The sequence below is a fragment of the Lutjanus erythropterus genome, chromosome 6, assembly GCF_056507025.1.
Source record: "Lutjanus erythropterus isolate fLutEry1 chromosome 6, fLutEry1.hap2, whole genome shotgun sequence".
Classification (NCBI taxonomy): Eukaryota; Metazoa; Chordata; class Actinopteri; order Lutjaniformes; family Lutjanidae; genus Lutjanus; species Lutjanus erythropterus.
The window spans coordinates 23,458,802-23,476,811 of NC_139322.1; the positions used below are offsets into that span (position 1 = coordinate 23,458,802).

At 38.2% G+C, this 18,010-nt stretch overlaps 1 protein-coding gene across 1 annotated transcript in view; it reads left to right on the top strand.

Annotated features, from left to right (window-relative positions):
• The window catches only part of stat6 (signal transducer and activator of transcription 6, interleukin-4 induced), a 37,877-nt gene that overhangs the window by 10,420 nt on the left and 9,447 nt on the right, over nt 1-18,010 (top strand). Inside the window, exons 2-12 of the mRNA XM_084721252.1 lie at nt 6,628-6,773; nt 6,914-7,058; nt 7,921-8,001; nt 8,451-8,634; nt 10,855-10,955; nt 11,493-11,641; nt 13,088-13,204; nt 13,389-13,556; nt 15,254-15,341; nt 15,428-15,550; nt 15,824-15,916. Of these exons, the coding sequence (XP_084577378.1) occupies nt 6,640-6,773; nt 6,914-7,058; nt 7,921-8,001; nt 8,451-8,634; nt 10,855-10,955; nt 11,493-11,641; nt 13,088-13,204; nt 13,389-13,556; nt 15,254-15,341; nt 15,428-15,550; nt 15,824-15,916 (1,383 nt within the window). The 5' untranslated portion in view covers nt 6,628-6,639. The remainder of the gene's footprint in view (nt 1-6,627; nt 6,774-6,913; nt 7,059-7,920; nt 8,002-8,450; nt 8,635-10,854; nt 10,956-11,492; nt 11,642-13,087; nt 13,205-13,388; nt 13,557-15,253; nt 15,342-15,427; nt 15,551-15,823; nt 15,917-18,010) is intronic.

The following is an 18,010-nucleotide window of genomic DNA, read 5'->3' on the forward strand; positions in this document are numbered from 1 at the left end:
TAGTGCAGCATTCTCAGCAATACTGTAGATATAATGACATCACATTCCCCTAATGATTTATGTATGGGTTGTTGTGCTATGAAAAGAGGCAATAAGAAGGGCATTCATTGTTTGAATAAGCGTGACACAGCAAATGGCTGTATAACCACATCTGAGGTATTTGTTTGAGGCAGTGGTGCTTTGGCTCTAGACTGCAGGCCTGAGGTTTTAAATATCAGTGAACAGTCAGAGGAAGAACACCAGACTTAGGCTAGCTTTACATGGTTAAAACCTCAACGCAACTATCATTATATAAACTTCATTATAGCAACTATTATATCAAGTTGCTAGTGTCTTTGTAACTATGTTTGCATCTTTGTATCTTATGTCGTATAATGTTCTCATTGGATGATATCAGTTTGGACGTGTTGTATTGCTCTTTCCTCTGACACTGGCTGTCTACTTTGTTGAGAGCTTTCAGTGCATTAAGGTTTACTTATATGCTAGATGAAAAAACATGAACTACTGGCTACTCAAAAGAGAAACCAATGGATCATTTTACACTCTATCCAACAAGCTTGATCCAAATTAGCCTCTGTGAGTGCATCCTCCCTTTCAGTCAAGAAAAATAAATCAATAAATAGCTCTGTTGCCACTTTCTGACATCAGTGTGAAATTGTAGCGTGATATATCATTGTATTTCATATAACAGTTCAGATTCTCAGCCAAACTATATATTAAAGCATAGCCACAAACTAGCAGTAACGGCAGTCACCTGCTAACTACAATGTAAACAAACTTTGTATTTGTGTGTTTGTTGACAGGGTTTGGTGACATAAAGTCTATGATGACAATTTCCCTCAGAAAACATCCAAAAAAACATCTTTTCATTTAATATTTTGTTCATGTTGGTGATAAGCCGTTGAAATCAATCAGTTGAAATGAGTTGAAATGTTTGGAATGTAGAATGTTTGATGTCATCATGTGACACGTTATCAGGATTTTGATTCGCTGTTACATGAATTATGCTGCTGAGTTTCAAACATGTTTCAAGTGTGTTGCAGAGGGCTTTAGACCATGCAACTCAACTGAAACGTAGTTTCACTTAAGTTTCAGCCAGCTAAAGCCACATGAACGTTTCACCGTGTAAAGCCAGGCATATTAGTTGGCTAGTGGTAGTTGCCTAGAATGTAGACTTGAGGGCTGTGTTCAACACAGCCAGGCTTTCTTTGCATGAGCTGGCTCGACAAAACCTAAACCCCCAGTCAGAGTTAGTGGGTATCATGATGATGGTTATCAACTCGCTTTGTTCACTTAGGCTTTCTTCTTCAGACTGTGTGCACCCACCTTTATTTTGTCATTTGGTTCTTCTTCTGCACAAGGTGAAGCGGTCACAAGCCGCCCACCAGTCAAAATGATCAAGTTGTTATAATTAAGACCTATGGAAAATGTACAAAATATATTATGGCAAAAAAGCAACACTGTTGCTGCAAATAAGGTTAGAGAAAAAGAATGCTGTCAGAAAATTACTGATCGACTGAATGTGATCTTAATGCTGCCGTTTATTTCTAACATGACAACACATTAAACAGTTAAACTTCATACACATGCTGTCAGTCTGACACTGTCCTGTGAACTGATTGATGATTTTCCATGATAAATAAGATAGACTGATCAAGTACTAATCAGTGTTCTGAGCTGCAATGCAATGCAAAACATATGGCTTTGTTCAGTGATATTATTATTTAAATGTGTAGCTCGGCACCTTTTCATTTTTAATTTCTTCCCCCAGTTTGTAATCTATATCGCTCATAAACAGCCTCATTAAGATAATAATTAGTAAAAGAACCGTGCTTTTTATGGACGATTTAATCTGAAACTCAGAACATAACCTGCTCTCAACCAAGCTCTGAGTTCAGCATAAGTTACCATGGTGATTTAGCCAGGTTAAGAGAGAGACACCTTCATGACACTGAACACACTGGCTTTTAATTCAACATACCTCACTAACCCATTAATCTTGCTTTGTAGAACAGCCCTTTGTTGTTCTGTTTGGTTTGGCTCTAAAACAGTAAGCATCAAGTATCAGCATGTACATTCAGTGTTGATAATGTCATTATGATCACTGCTACCGTCTGCAAAGCTGCTTATTATCTCAGAGTTAGAGAGCTTCACTCCTGCAGGTTTGGTTAACTGCTCTGACTTGTTTTGGCAACACTTTTACATACTTGCCACATTGGTTGTGAAATTGGTTGTTATCTGTCAGCTGACTGACTGTGTCTGCATGACTGACTCCACACCTTCTGGATAGACTTTCTCCTTTCCAGTTGTATTGGGCGGTATGTTGTCCAGAATTTAATGGTAATAGCCGATCACTAATGCATGAACTTAGAGTGAATAAATGAAAACGGGTAGAAGTTGACGCGAAAGCGTCGATTCTGATGCCTCCGCCTGCAACAGTTTCGTACAACTGTGACTTTTTGTGTTCCCTACACCTGATTGAAACCATTGATTCATTATAAATCCTATTTGCAAGTGTCCCAAGTTTGAGAATTATGGCTCTATTGATACCGTATACAGTTAATGAGAAAAGATTGCAAGGAAAGAGCTATTATCTTTATTACCTAATAGTATCCAACATAGTTATTCAAAAATATATCAAAGTCAAATATAAATAAAATTGACCAAGTTTTTGGCATAAGTGTGTTTTTAGAGACAGGTCTATCAGGCGGCCATTTTGTGGCCATCTTGAAAGCGTTGGTCTCCAAAATTTAATCAGTTCATGTACCTATTATAGAGTCTTAGCACACAAGATTTGGTGCAAATCCATCCACCCGTTCAAAAGTTATCGTGCAAACAAAAGTCTGTGACGGAAGGACGGACGCACAGACTCACGTACAGCTGGACAACTGGAGAACAGTACGCCTCCGGCCTGGCACCTTCGACGGGCGGAGGCATAATAATAAATAAACTGCAATTAAACAAAGCGATCTAATGACAGTAGGACGTTATATTTGCCAGGTATTGCTAGGGCTGGGTATTGGTACTCAATATCTTTAATGTATCAACCAAAATAACCCAGTATCGAGTGGTATCCAGTCCTCTCTTGTCAAACAATATCTGTATTCAATCTTTTTTGTGCCTAGATCCAGGAAAAAAGACTATTGGCATGGTTGTGCTTGTAGTGAATCACCACAAGTACTCTTTGGTTCAATGTGATATTTGCTTGGTCCACTACCACAGCAGCTCCATACAGTCTGTGGTGCGGTGAAGTTGAACGTGGTGTATTTGACTGAACTGGCAGTTCCATGTGCCAAGATGCCACCAATAATTCAAAAGTATGCTTATACTGCACACCTGTGCAGAAAATGTAGAAGGATTATTTAAGGAAAGCTTCCATTCACAAGATGGATACTGAATAAAGTAGGAAAAAAGTTATCAGATGAAGTACTGTCTTGGGATCCGTATCACTTGAAGGCCTACATTCTCAAAATATGGTACTTGTGCCACTGGTGGTACTCAAGTTCCTTCTTGTATTGCATTGAGCAATATTTGAAATGAAAATACTTAAACTTACATTTTGTAATTTAAAAGAAATGCTGTCTTTTCTGGAATATTTTTGTTTCAGTATCAGCCTGCTGTGTATTCATGTTCATGCAGAAGCTAAACTATGATGACAGTAAGACTCCGCCTCGCTGTGAGGGCAGTGTGGCGGCCAACAGTTAACCATAAAAAATCATATTTGTAGGAATAACCTGCCACCTGAAGCATCCATGGCTGAATACAGCAGGGGTACACAACTATATTTTAAAGTAACTCATAACAGTTGTATCTGGAAAGCCTAATACTTTCTGAGGTGATACAGGGTGTAAAACATTTGATAACACTGCTTTAAGGGTTTTGGTCTTGGTACAGGTATTTCTTTTTAAATGATACCCACCTCTTGACATTTCTGTTTACTTTTATGGACAAAAGGCATGCAATCCAGTTTTAATATTTAGGCTACATGTTGATATTATCTGTAGAAATTCAGTGTTTGTCTGTTATACTGTAAATAAAATCTGAGCGTTTTCAGCTCATTCAAGCGTATTACATTGTACATAACATTAGTTCAGGTAGATTGATGAAGTTGTGCTATGTTTTTGTAGAAATCAAATAAAAGAGACCATGCAAGCTGTGTCCCTTTGTTTCCAGTCTTTATGCTAAGCTAAGCTAACTTGGCACTAAAGTTAAAAAAAAACCCTAAAAAAAAAGAAAAAGAATATGAAGAACATGAAGTCCAACTTGATTCGGTGAGAACTGAAGTTTACTGCAACTTAGGATTGTTGTGTCTCCTTTCCAAAATGTCAATGTTTGATGACCTGGTAATGAGACTCAACAGTCAACTATGTTTCAGAATCACTTACTGCACCTTTAACTGTATAAACCTTCACTTTAAATGCTCAGTTGTTTTTGTGTCTCTGACGGAAAGTAGTCAGAGACAAATGGCTGTTCCTCATTCTCATTTAGCTGGTCATTTATTATGTATGACAGATAAATAGAGTTCAGTTTTTCTTGTGGAACAAAGTGGGAATGTTTGCTGTAGCTAAGTAACACCATTCAAACTGGATGACAAGAATCATGACTTACTGAGAGGATTCTCTCTTTTATTAAACCATCTCCCTCTCCTTAACTTTTAAAACTGCTTGAATCAAAGATATTATTATAATTCATAGTGCAGAGAGGTATATCCAAACAATAAGATACAATGAAGGCAAAAAGGATGTTCAACATAGATAGTCGTACCTGCTGGAATGTTTTACACTTTCAGTAGCAGATGAATTAATGGTTTGGCCTTCACATTACCACATGATAGAGGTAAAGTAAAGTTTTAAAACAGAGATATTATTGGACAGTTTGAATCTTTACACTATATGGTTCACTCCACATGTTGGAAGCAGATAAAGCTCACAGGACTTGCTTATACTTGCTTACTGCTATAACAGATTTAAGACATCTATTTCTGTTTCTCTACAGCTGTGGTGTACATGTTTTCCAGATTGTTGTTTGACCTATACAATAGCCTGGACTCTAGTTTTCTTATGTCAACATAACACAACAATCATGTGAAAAGACCAAAACCAACAACAAGTTGATCCTACTAACAAATTTTGTCTCAAACCTGATACAGCTTTTTACTGTGTATATGTATGAGTATTTCACACAGGGCTACTTTTCCCAGGCGGGCAAAGTCATGGCCTCATGGTCTGCCAAAAGAGCAGATCAAAATACATTTTTTGGACAAAAAAGGAAAAAAAATCTATCTGGAACCACAAAAATTAAATTTTCTCTTTTCCCTGAAGACTGTTTTTGATTTGGCATCCATAGCTTATGGAGACTCAAGAAGACAAGACACCATCAAACTTTAGAGGAAAAGGTACCAAGCTACAGATGTTGGCTATGGCACCATTAAAAAAAAAAAAAAAAAAAAGGAAGCATAATGCAATAGATTTCAGTTTTGAGCTCAAACTCAAATGTTTTGAAGTAAACTTTAAAAACTTTTGCCAACCTGTAATCTTTAGTTGAGAAAATGCATTACTCTGCTCAGGATAAACTTGAATTTTTGAGTTTTAGAAACTTAAAATAATTGTATTTCAAAATGTTGCTCACAGTGAACTGTCTGCATTTTGGGGGGTTTCTAAAACTCAAAGATTTAAGTTCATCTAAAGAAGAAAAGTAAATTATCTCGACAAAAGATTAGTGGTTGTTAAAGCTTTATCAAAACTTATGAGTTTATTGTGGTGTGTTGCCTTGAAATTTTGAGCTGTCTCAACTTTTTCATAGACCTCCAACAATAATAAATGAAAATGAAAAGGTTAAAGAAAGAACTGTTATTCATGTCCATATATTTTTTTGCCAAAGTCACAGAGAACTGCTGGAGAGGAGCATGCGGGTCCAGAGCTGCAGGTTGCAGACCCCGACCCTAACCGATCACTCCTCATGTGTAAACCTAACCAACCCAACCAACGAGTACTAGCCAATCATTAGGTGACTCTGTGATCAATAGCATTGATTTATGAGAGAAAAAGACAAAATATACAAGGTTTCCACCCAACAGCAACAAATAGAGAATGTTGAAATTGCCTAAATCAGCTTTAACTTTGACATTCCTTCAAATTTCCCTTTTAGCAGCTTTAAAATCAGAAAAAAAACCATCTTATTCCACCTCGTCTCACATAGTCTACATCAGCCTGTTCCAGCTGTGGTTGCTCCATGTTCTTTATATACATTTCTCCAAAATTTCATCCTGACATATTTGGTGTTTTTAGAGACTTTGGGACCTCCGCTAAAATGTGCAACAAAGTTTTCAACAATGTGTGGTTCCACAGCATGAATTTGAACTGACTGTGCCATTTTTCAGAAAAAAAAAATCTCCAGGAGGAGCAAATGCGCTCAGGCTTGACTGTCATGTAAGGAAGCAGGAGAGTATAGAAACACAGACTTATGCATTGTGCCATGCATTGCTGACATTGCTGGGATTTGATAATAATAGGGAAAATATGGAACAATGCATGACATGCAATTGTGGTGTTTGATCAAAGGATGTCCTGTAACCTAAAGACGTAGTTAAACTGAATGGTCATTCATAATGTCTTTTTTCTTGTGTAGCCCTGCTTGATCATGGCCCAGTGGATACACATGTCCCAGATGATACCGCGCCTGGCTGATGACACTGTCAACAACCTCTATCCACCAACTGCCTTCCCCATTGAAGTCAGACATTTTTTATCTGAATGGATTGAGAACCAAAGATGGTATGATACAAACACATGTGCACACACGTACATGTACACACATGCGCTTATTGTATGTTGTGCATGTTGTCATTTTTTGGCCTTGCGTATGTCTGTGTGCGTGTGTGTATCTTTACCTGCATGTGTGTGTGTGCTCATAGGGATGACTTTGCACTGGAAAATGTGGAGCAGGAGAGCCAGGCTCGGGATCTGTTGGAGCAGACCATCAACATGCTGCAGTCGATCGCTCAGCAAAATGCCAATGTGGTGGATCGAATGAAGCTGATGCAGATCAGCAGGAACATGGTAGGAACATGGACTGTGTAACTCAAGTCCCTTTTCCACAAACATGGAACTGGTTCCCTCCCAGTTTTGCACCTAATATTTAACTGTTCTGAGATTAGAGACAAAAACAGATCAAAGAATAGATAGCATAGTGGGGCACCCTCTGTTGATGACACTAGGGTTGGGCTGATCATAGATGCATTTGTTTCATTTCTGAAATGTGGTGGAGAAAATAAAAAGAAACTTTGGCTGCTGGTCATTGCAATACATCTCAATGCCATGTTTATTATTTTCTTTTCAAACAAAACTATGTTATGAACATGTGGTGCCGAGACGAAGACCTTTTTAGACACAGCAACGATATCGTCCATTGTGATGTTCATATCCTAGTTGGGCAGAAATCGTCCAACCCTAGATGACTCATTCTTGATACAGCGGTTCTCAAGGTAACACCAAGGTTCCAAGAATCTTGAACAGAACTAAAGGTAATTTGGTGGAAAAGTGATTTTAGGTTCCTTCCTGGATCACTGACAGGTTTCAATAAGACAGCGCCACTCTGCCTGCTGGGAAGTTTAAACTTACTGCAGGAACGGTGTATGCAGTTTTCTTCAACATGTTATATTAAATTGTAAGCAGCTGGCAGACATCACAACACGTTTGCATGACTGAGACCACTGATGCAAACAAAAACAGGAAGATAGGAAGGAAAATATAAGCTGTTTCTGTGGTGGAGGGTGAATTGATGGGTGAATTCATGACCACAAACGCTTCTTCAAATATATGTATGCCAACCTGCTACAATATAAATGCATGCAGGTTGCCACTAGAGATTTTAAGATTTAAGACTTAAGATTTATAGATGAGACATGTGCTTGCTTTACAGATCATGTTTCAGCAGCAGCCTCTACAGTTCGGAGTGATGGTCCGGGACATTCTCAGGAAGGAGAGGGTTCTGCTCAGCACGGTAAGATCCTCTGTGACAAAATACTGTCTGTGTTGTATTTAATTACAAGCTGTGTGATCATTTTGTTGAACCTGGTTAGTCTTATTTAGCAGTATTTGTTCATCCTGCAAAAGCTGGGTGTGAGCCATAATTTGTGTCAAAATCTGTAGTCCTTCTGTCTCGGTCATAACTCTGACTGAATGTGCAGATATGATGATATTTTTGAGGCATCATTATCTCTGAGGTCCATTGCAAATGAATATCTGTAAATCTGATTAGAAAACACATCTCCTTCAGAACTTCCTACAACTTATCATGTTTTTAAATTTTCTTCAGTGTCATGATAATTCTGTGATAGTTGTCTGCACATTTCCAGCTACACTGAAAAAACAAACTGCTAATTGCAAATTCAGCACTGTTATTTGGTGCCAGTTTGGTAAAATATATAAAGTTCTGTTTCATGTCTGCAGCCCCCTCAGATGGCAAACCCCCCACAGTACCAACCGTACCAAGGCAGAGAGTCGTCGTTCCCCAACATGCAGGATGTGGACCACCTGGTTCTGAAGGTGGTGAAAGTCCAGGACATCCGACAACAGATGCACCAGATGCAAGAAGAGCTCAACTGGGAGAGGCAGAACTTTGAGGGTTTACAAGGTGTGAAGCAAACAAACGCAAGCACAAGTTAGCCCGAACACAGATTCCCCTCAGTGAAACCCTCCTTCATGGTCACACCAACAGTCGTGTTGCAGTGCCAAGCACCCGTATGCTCTTGTTACACAACTGGAGCTTACATAAGTACCATAGAGACTGAAATCGGAGTAAGGCTATGTTAGTTCCCCTTTTTTTTTAGTTTTCTGAGCCTGTGACCATTTTGTGACCATTTTAGTGGTTTTATGTGCCATCCTACATGGTGGCATAAGCATGCAGTTATACAAATTATACACGTGAGTGCAGATGAAAAAAAGGGTGACGATAAGCCATTCTCTTGCCCGCTCTTCCACTCACCCCCCACACCACACCCCTCTTGCTTTTGCACAAGTATTAAAGGAAATGCAATTTGTTTGCAATCATCGGAGTTCATCTGTTCACATTCAAATTAATATGGCATCTCATTATTGTGCACTGTTCTCAGTGTGTACTCTCTCATACTTGTCCTTTAACATATTCATTTATGCACATGTCTAGAGTCTTAATTCATATCAAGGATATCAACAGGTCAGTGTCTCTTTAAATGGCCTCTAATGTTTCTGCTTGAGCATTTTTTAAGAATGAAACTGACAATTATAAGACTAATACATTATGAAAATAAGATATCCACTGATTACTGCATACGTAATAGTATGTGTTTAACTGCAGTACACACAAGAAAACACGGGTATCTAGGTGCTAATAGTCTTTTGGCTACTTGGCTTGGGATCATCCTCAGCTGATGTTTCCTAGTTGACAGATAATATCTGTGCATCATTTCGTAATGTATCATTTGGTGTTTATAGTTACATAATGTAACGAGAAATGTTGCTCTAAATTCTGAGTCAATATCCTGTCCATCATTTTTCAAATCTGCCTTACATACTGCAGTAATGCTGATATATCAAAGTCATTTCTGTTGCCTATGAAGCAAGGCCACTTCCACTATTTAAATTTTGTAAGATCTCAACCAGGTTTCCAGGATACACTGTATGTACACATGGCTGTGCGTAAATAAACAAAAGAAAAAAGTGAAAAGTAAATTATACATATGTTTCTGATCTTGGAAAGACCATTATGTAGGGGATAATGTACAGCGAGCAGGTCATTATTGTGACATGAACATCTTCAGGATGATACAGGACCCCAACACAAAGCCGCTTAATACATTTTTATTTTCATGGCTCATCAGGAAACTGGTGTGTAGAGTTCTTAACGTCCCATGAAGTTTTTTTTATGTTGTGCACACAAGATCATCATCAAGGTGGACAGTGTTGGACAGATACAGCTGTGAGTCACTGGTGTAAGAATGAAACTTGACTTTATGTCTCTAAAAGACAAGACGGAGGTGTAGCATGTAAATATAAGCGAGTCAGAAATGGCGTCCTGATGTGCCCCTCATGTCATCTCTGCCCCTGATCTGGTTTCTTCAGTGGCTGCCTCTTTTTTGCTGGTTGTATTTTCAAGTTTGCATAAATTCACATGTGAAGTTTAATGTGAAATGCCTCTTTTTAAGATATGATGGTGTTAAAAGCAGCCACCATCCTTCTTTCTACTCTGACATTTCTTAGACATAAGTGTGAGTTAATTGCTTCTTGTTTAAAGAAGTATTACAAAGTTAAACATGTTATTTCAGCTGTCTGACTAAATGATATGACTGTGATGAAACATGTTAAAACTGGTGTTAATATTGAAATCTTACCAAATTTATTAAAGTTGGCATTTTATGGGTTGAAAATGGCTTAACTCATCGTCTACTGTTTTAAATCAGCTCTGCAAAGCCAATACTGACACAGAGTTGACCTGTTTGGGCTTAATTTACGTAATTAAATTTATATAAAAAATGCATTTTTTATATATCTACAGCTGATATCTCCAAAACTTGCACCAAAATAATGAATAAATAAACACTTTTTTCCATTGTACAGTGCAAGTAGTATTGTCCATATGAGCTGTACATGAAAAGCATGTCTGGCCAAGCTTAATGTATGTTTTTCTTCCCGTCACTATGAGTGTTCCCTCATGTAAAATAACTCGCATCCTCCCATTGATTCTTTTCAGAGGAACTGGCACAATTTCCTGGTCAAGTGTCAAGGAAAGAGCGTCAAAATTTATCTGAAATGCAGAAGTGTCCTGTTGTGCATAATGGACTCAACATGTGATGTTATTTATTGTTTGTTTGCACAGGGCCAATCCAACAGAACGGACTGGATCCCGCAAAGTCGGAAATCCAGAAACTGCAGAACCACATCCAGCAGCTGGAGTACAATGTGAAAGCAATGGCCACGGTGAGCTGCGAGTGCCATAATTACTGGCCCCTTAGAGGGGGATTAGCTCTTGTTTTGTGTAAATTTCTCAAGAAAGTTGTGTTATAAGAACACGTTATACAAAGAGCAGCTGATTTTGTTGTTGTTTAGTGTGTCTCTTAGCTATGTTAATAATGAACACTGATCAGGAATGGCTCGATACCATCCTTTTCCTTCTCTTTAAAGTAGTAGCCAAAAATTGATTCATTGTTTTCAGTAAATAGTGTAGACGTTGTTCACTCCAGATTTTTCTAGACAAAATGAATGATACCTTGGGGATCTCTGGGGATTTCAGAAGAGTGCATTTTATACATTTTAGAGACTAAAAATAAGACCATTAACAGATAAATCATGTGGTCTAATATTAATTTGAAACACTTCGTAACATAATATGTTTTGGTATGTATGAAGGTGTGTGGTATTTCTGTTTTTTGTGCATGACGTTTCTTGACATGTACGTGCTTCCATGTGTTTATCCACGTGCGTCAGCGTAATGTGTGTGTATGTTGACTGTTGTAGAATCGTTTCCAGTTGCTGAAGGAGTGTGTAGACTGTCTGGACCAATGTCAGACCCGACTCATCAGCAGACTGAAGGCATGGAGGTGGGAGCAGCACAAGGCCGCCATCGGACATCCCTTCGACGACAACCTCAATCCCCTACAGACCTGGTGAGTTTCTTCCCACTCCACCGGGTCCCTTTTGAACTGACTGCCTCTGTGTTGTATTACTTTACTACTTACTTACTTACATTACACTTGACACTTATATGCCAATCTTTAAGTGCTTTACTGTTTTAATTTTCATTATTGATTAATCTGAGTATTTTGTTTTATTGGTCGATTGGTTGTTGTTTGTTTGGTTGGTCAGTCATTCAACCATTTTGGTCCAGACTGGAATATCTCAACAACTGATTTGATTGCTGTGAAAATTTGCACAGACATTCATGGTCTCCAGAGGATGAATCCTATCAACTTTGGAGCCTGATGGTGAATGACGGTTGAAGGTTATTTCAGCTTGGTTTTTGACTCTCTGACTCTGAGTATTTCTGTCACCTAACGCTATATTTTTGGCTAACATAGTAATAGCTGTAGGCTAGGGTGGTGATACACGACAATATGGTCGTGGGTGTCAGAGCCTCTCTTGCAGTGCATCCTGGTACATGTAGAATTCAGCTGATTGATTGAGTGTTGATTTCCCATTAACACTGACTGGACATCCTGGTGAAAAGTGCTGGATTTCCCCTTTAACTTTTCAACTGACACTATCATGAAGTCAGAATTTCAAATTTTCCAATACTTTGGTTTATGACCAAATATCTGCAAAACCAATGACAGTCCCGTCTGCCTCAGGTGTACTTTGTGTTTATTTCTAAATAACAAATGTTACTAAGCGAACATGCTTAACTAGAGTTATCCTCATAGATGTATAAACGAGAACTGGATACATGCTCAGTGATGCATGATTCAAACTTCTGTCTATGATCCTCTGCATATGCTTGTAAGTTGCATAGAACAAGTGAAGATTTCCTTCCGCTGATTAACTAGCATCGGCTAACTTGAATTAGATAAAATAATTTAATCACACTGCTCTTCTAGACTTTCCAAATGTTACTGGACCAAATGGATCAAATCCTGATATCAAAAAAATGTGTCCACCATTTTAGTGACTTTTCTTTCGTTACCTACGTCTGTGGGACAGGGTCTTTATGTGCAGTGCATCATGTGACACCTACCCAACCCAACCAACAAAAGCAGAGAAGGGTGGATCTTGCCATGAAAAGCACTGTGATCCATAATAATGTATTAAACTAAGATGGTGAATGCTGTATAAACTTTGTACCTGCTTAACACTGCATTTTATTCAAAGCACAGCCTCACAGCTCTGCTAGCATGACTGTAGTCTTAGTCAGAAAATTGCCAGTCACAATCTGCTAAAGCCCATTTACAGTGATACAGAGTGGAAGCAGGAAATGCTTGGAGTTTATTTAGTAACTCATTGTCCGGGAGAGTCGGGCCATGAGGCTGGAAGTAATTCAGGTTGCTTATTCATCCAGTAAATATTTTTCTTTTTTTTTTTCTGGCACCCTCATTGTCTTTTCATATTTTCTCTGTTAGGTGTGAGCAGCTGCTTGGTGTGAACGGGAAGTTGAGACAGGAATTGATGCTGATAGGGGAACCGATCCCAGAGCTCCACGAAAGGCTGGCCCAACTTCTGCAGGTTCTGATTCAAAGGTAGCATACTCACATTGTTTTCTTAATTTGTTTTTTTAATTGTGAGAGCTGTGAAAGAAAGTAAAGCTATTTATCTCAAACTTTTCCCTATCTATCACAAAGAGCAACATAATAATGACATACTTTCATAAATCTTCTTCAGCAGAAAGCATGTTTCCTGACTCTCGTCTGTTGTCTCCTTCAGCTCTCTTGTAGTGGAAAGGCAGCCCCCTCAGGTCATTAAGACCCAGTCAAAGTTCTCCACTACTGTGCGATATCTGCTGGGAGAGAAAGTAGCCCCCGGGAAGCCTGTGGTGCTGAAGGCACAAATCATTAATGAACTGCAGGCCAGGAACCTCGGGAGTGTTCCCGGGTGAGTCATACTGAGTACACAGCACAACATGGAAGACGTGTGCACTGTCAGGAAGGATAAATTAATTGATTTTCATGCTATTCAGTCTTTATTTTTTGTTTAACCTTTTTTGGATCTGTGCTGATAATTATTGCAGTTGTACCACTAAACAATTAACTCCTGATTTATTCCAACATAATAATTAGTAAATTTGAAATAACTAGATAAGGTGAAAGCTTTAAGATTACTTTTCTTTTGGTCATTGATTAATTGTACCATTAACTAGGCGCTTAAATAGGCAATCTCAAAGATTTGAGTCCTGGTTGATGTGGCAGCACCTGCAGTTAACGGTGGTAACTGCAAAGTGTGGTTTAATACTACAGGTCACAGAACTCTGTGGGCTTAAAAACACTATTGTTGTTTTCATAAAGAGGTCAAGCAATAACTTATGCTGCATGTGGCATGAGTCTGTGAACAGAAGGCCTCAGTGAAAGTAGTTGGTAACCTGGTTGAGAGATTGGAGGTGTGCAGCTCCTTCTAGTTCCTTTGCTCCCTGCAAAATTTCAAACTGATCTGCTGTCAAAAAAAAGACCAAAAATGACCTTTGTCTTGATTTGTATTTTGAATTTTTCGTGAACGAGGGTGGTAAATGCTCACTGCTCACTACAAAACGTCTATCTGTGGCCACCAAATACTCCATGTTGGTGGCCCCGTGCCCACCAAGCTTTATCTCTATTCTGCGAGCTGTCACCAACACAATTTTACAGTTCCACAAACAACCTGATTCATTTGCACCTTTGAAATCAACAGTCCAAAAAAATGGTGAACAGTCTAGTTACCAGTCTAGTGCTAACATGATCCTTAAAGAAGAACCAGAATCACAAAAGGTGGACGAGGAAAAAACAAAACGGAAGTGAAAATTTAGGAGCGAATGGAAGCAGGAGTTTAAGTGCTGAGAATCTGACACATTTAATGTTCTAATGTACTGCGGTGTGCGCCGTCAGTTTCCTCAACTGACTGAGAGGTCAACCTTGTTTTTCATGGGAAACAATGCCTTCAGGAAACACTGCAGTTGATGAGAAAAACAATGGAGGTATCAGGAGGACTGTTTTCTGTTTTGTTTTTACATGAGTTTATATTTGGTTTGCATTTGCAGGAGTCTCGAAATCCACTGGCTATCTGCTGATGACAGTTTGACATTCTGCATTCATATGCAGAAATCTCTTCATAGTGATGACATTAGCAATAACTTAATATGTCATTCTTCCTGGGAATGTTACCACAGAAACCCATCTGTGAAACTGAAAATATTCCAATACTTTAATCAGTGGCACACAAGCTCAGCAACATATAGTAACATTTTGTTTCAGTGAAAATCTTTCAGATTGTCTCTTCGATTATACAGGTGTTTGTCCTAGATTATAATGTATTGGGCAGTGACCTAAGAAGTCTGCTGTTTAAAAATAAAGGATTCTAGTGGGCAACAAGTTGATGTAAGTTTTTTATGAGAATTTATTAAAATAAAATTGTGGCTAACACGCGATCTGTATTCTTAATTATAGAATATTTCTGTTATGCAGATTTGATCCTTTAAAATGTATTTATGTATTCGTGAATAAACAAAAAAATAATACATAACATATAGAAATGGGTTACTGGTGAAAATTATTACTTAGTTTTCTTTAAATCCTTGCTCTTCTCTGTTTTGTTCCCTGCAGCGATAATGTTGGTGAACTGATCAACAACACGGCCATCCTAGAGCACATTACAGCCAGCAAGAGCACATGTGCCACCTTCAGGAACATGGTATGTACCAGTCTAGATTTCTCAGCCTAAATTAGATTATTGTTTTTACTTGTTAGCAAATTTAAACTCTTATATTGGTTTGACAGTCCATCAAGAAGATCAAGAGAGCAGACAGAAAGGGATCAGAGTCTGTGACAGAAGAGAAGTTTGCTCTCCTGTTCTCGACAGAGATCACCATCACAGGCTGTGACACTCCCTACAGGATACAGGTTTGACCCCATCCATTGTTCTGCCTGCTCTTTAAGTGTTGTTTACATCCTTTCGCTAAATGAAGTGTGCTAATTTAGGTTTTATGAGAAGGGTGCATCATATTGAACGAAGTTGCATCCTGCCTCGTGCACACTGAGCTGAAAACTATGTGCTCATACACAGAAGATTTCATGTTTTGGAACTGTTCAATGACTTACGCCCTACTTTCAGTATATTTAATTAGTGGGAACAGGGCTGTTGACAAACTTAAAACTTAATGTCACTGATTACAGATGATCTCACTGCCCTTGGTTGTCATCGTCCATGGTAGTCAAGACAACAACGCTCTGGCCACCATCATATGGGACTGTGCCTTTTCTGAACCAGTAAGTGTCAAATCATTCTTTTGTTTGCTTTTCCTGTTTACTCTACTGTTGCTTTGTTGTCCCTTCACATTTAGGTCACTCCAGTTATCAGTGATGCCGTTTGTCTGTTTCTCAACACAATAACTGTATTTTAGTCAGCTAACTCATGTGGAATACATTACTGTGGGCTCTAACTTGATCAGTCACCATATAAACCTCTTCAGGATGATTCCAGACCCCTCCACTCTGGGTTCCTGTATCATCCTGATCCGGATCCGGATTTATTTCACACTAACGACCTGCTCACTGTACATTAATACTTAATCTGACCTATAATAATACTATAGCAACTGCTATAATAAAACGAAAAATTATCAGTATTGGGTGTGCATATGGCTCATAGACATCTGTAATCAGTATTAGCGGCAAAAAAAATGCGATCGGGGCATCCCAAGTTACCTTCACCAAAATAACCACAGATGTATGATGAGCCATTATATAGTGAAAGACGACAGTGTTTTTTTCATAGCCGTATCCCTGCAAATGTTGCTAAATTGCACCACTTACGGTAAAAAGGTTGTGTTCCTGTTCACCCCGGCTCAGTGCAGGCTTTCATCTCAACTGTCACAGGCGTAATGGCGACCTGAAACATTTATTTGTTCAACAATTTGCACAAAAAACGATCCGAATAAATATGTTTAACTATATTTTGCAACCCATGCAGGACAGAGTGTGCTGCTCTCTGGCTCTCCGCTCCGGTTTGTAATGTAGGTTAAAATGTTATTGTGAGTATCAAAGACCCATCATATTTCCCATCATGCCTGTGGTGTTGGACTGAGTAGTTAAGAGTGTTAAGTTTGCTGTGATATGATCATGTTGCTTTTTGTTGTTAGTGTTTGTAATCTGTCTGTTCTGAACGTGGTGATTTATGTTGGTAATTAACATTTTTGTGCTGGTTTATAGTTTTTACCACCCCAACTTCTGAAATGAGTCTGGCACCTCTGGTATGATGCTTCATGACTGGTGAATGTAATGATACTACCAGAATCTTGTTATTACAGTGTTATATTACTTTGTTACTGCTAAATAATATATTACTGTAACACGTTATTTTGTAACATGTTCCATCCAACTCTGATAATAACCAGTGACAGCAGCAGCAGGCAGCAGGTGACAGCATAGCTTTTAAGTGAGCAGTGTGGCAGCACTGATTACAGTGCTGACAGCTTAATACACTGTCATACATACAGGTACAGGTTCATGTTCACTATAAAACTGAAAGCTCAAATTATTATTTTTATTAAGCAGTGAAAACCTAAAGTTTGTTTAGAGGTTCTACTAACTTTTTCTTTATTTTGTGTTAATTAAACTAATAAGTTTCTATTAATAAGGGAAAAATACAAAATACAAATATTTAAAAAAAAAATGGAAACATGAACACAAACATGAAATAGTGGGCTAATATACTAATGTACTATATACTTTATTATACTATTTTATTCACTTCTGTTAACTTATTTCAATGAGAAGGATAAAAAAAAATGTGCATTTACATATTTGAGTTGACATAATCAATAATTTTAATTTAAATGTTATCAGAGAGTACATGTGATACATGTGATTGCCTTGATTTTTCTGAGTACTGCTAATTTCTTTGGGTTAACATTCTTTACAGCAGTTGATTGGTTTTTGGAGGAATTTTCTGCAGTTGTTTTAGTATTGATTTGAATTGAAATAAACCATATAAATTCCATAATAATAGGTTCAGTAAGCCAACTAACGTGGTATTGCCCAAGGCAGACTGGATGTGGGGAGGACAGTTTACTTTCTTGTGTTCAACGAAACCTAAAGCAGTAAAAAAAGATTTCATAAAAACATCAGTAACACTTTACAGTCCAGTACACAAAAAATGTGACCGTTACTAAGAATCAAGTGAAGAATGAATCTAGAGTAATTTACAGTTAATGAATTGTTAATGAGTGAGACCTGCATAACTGTGATCCAAGGACTATATCGTAGATAATCCCAAATAACTAGAGAACAGACTGGGAGATACTATATTAATGAATAATTATATAATGATTAGTTCATAAATATCTGTGAATCGACGTACTG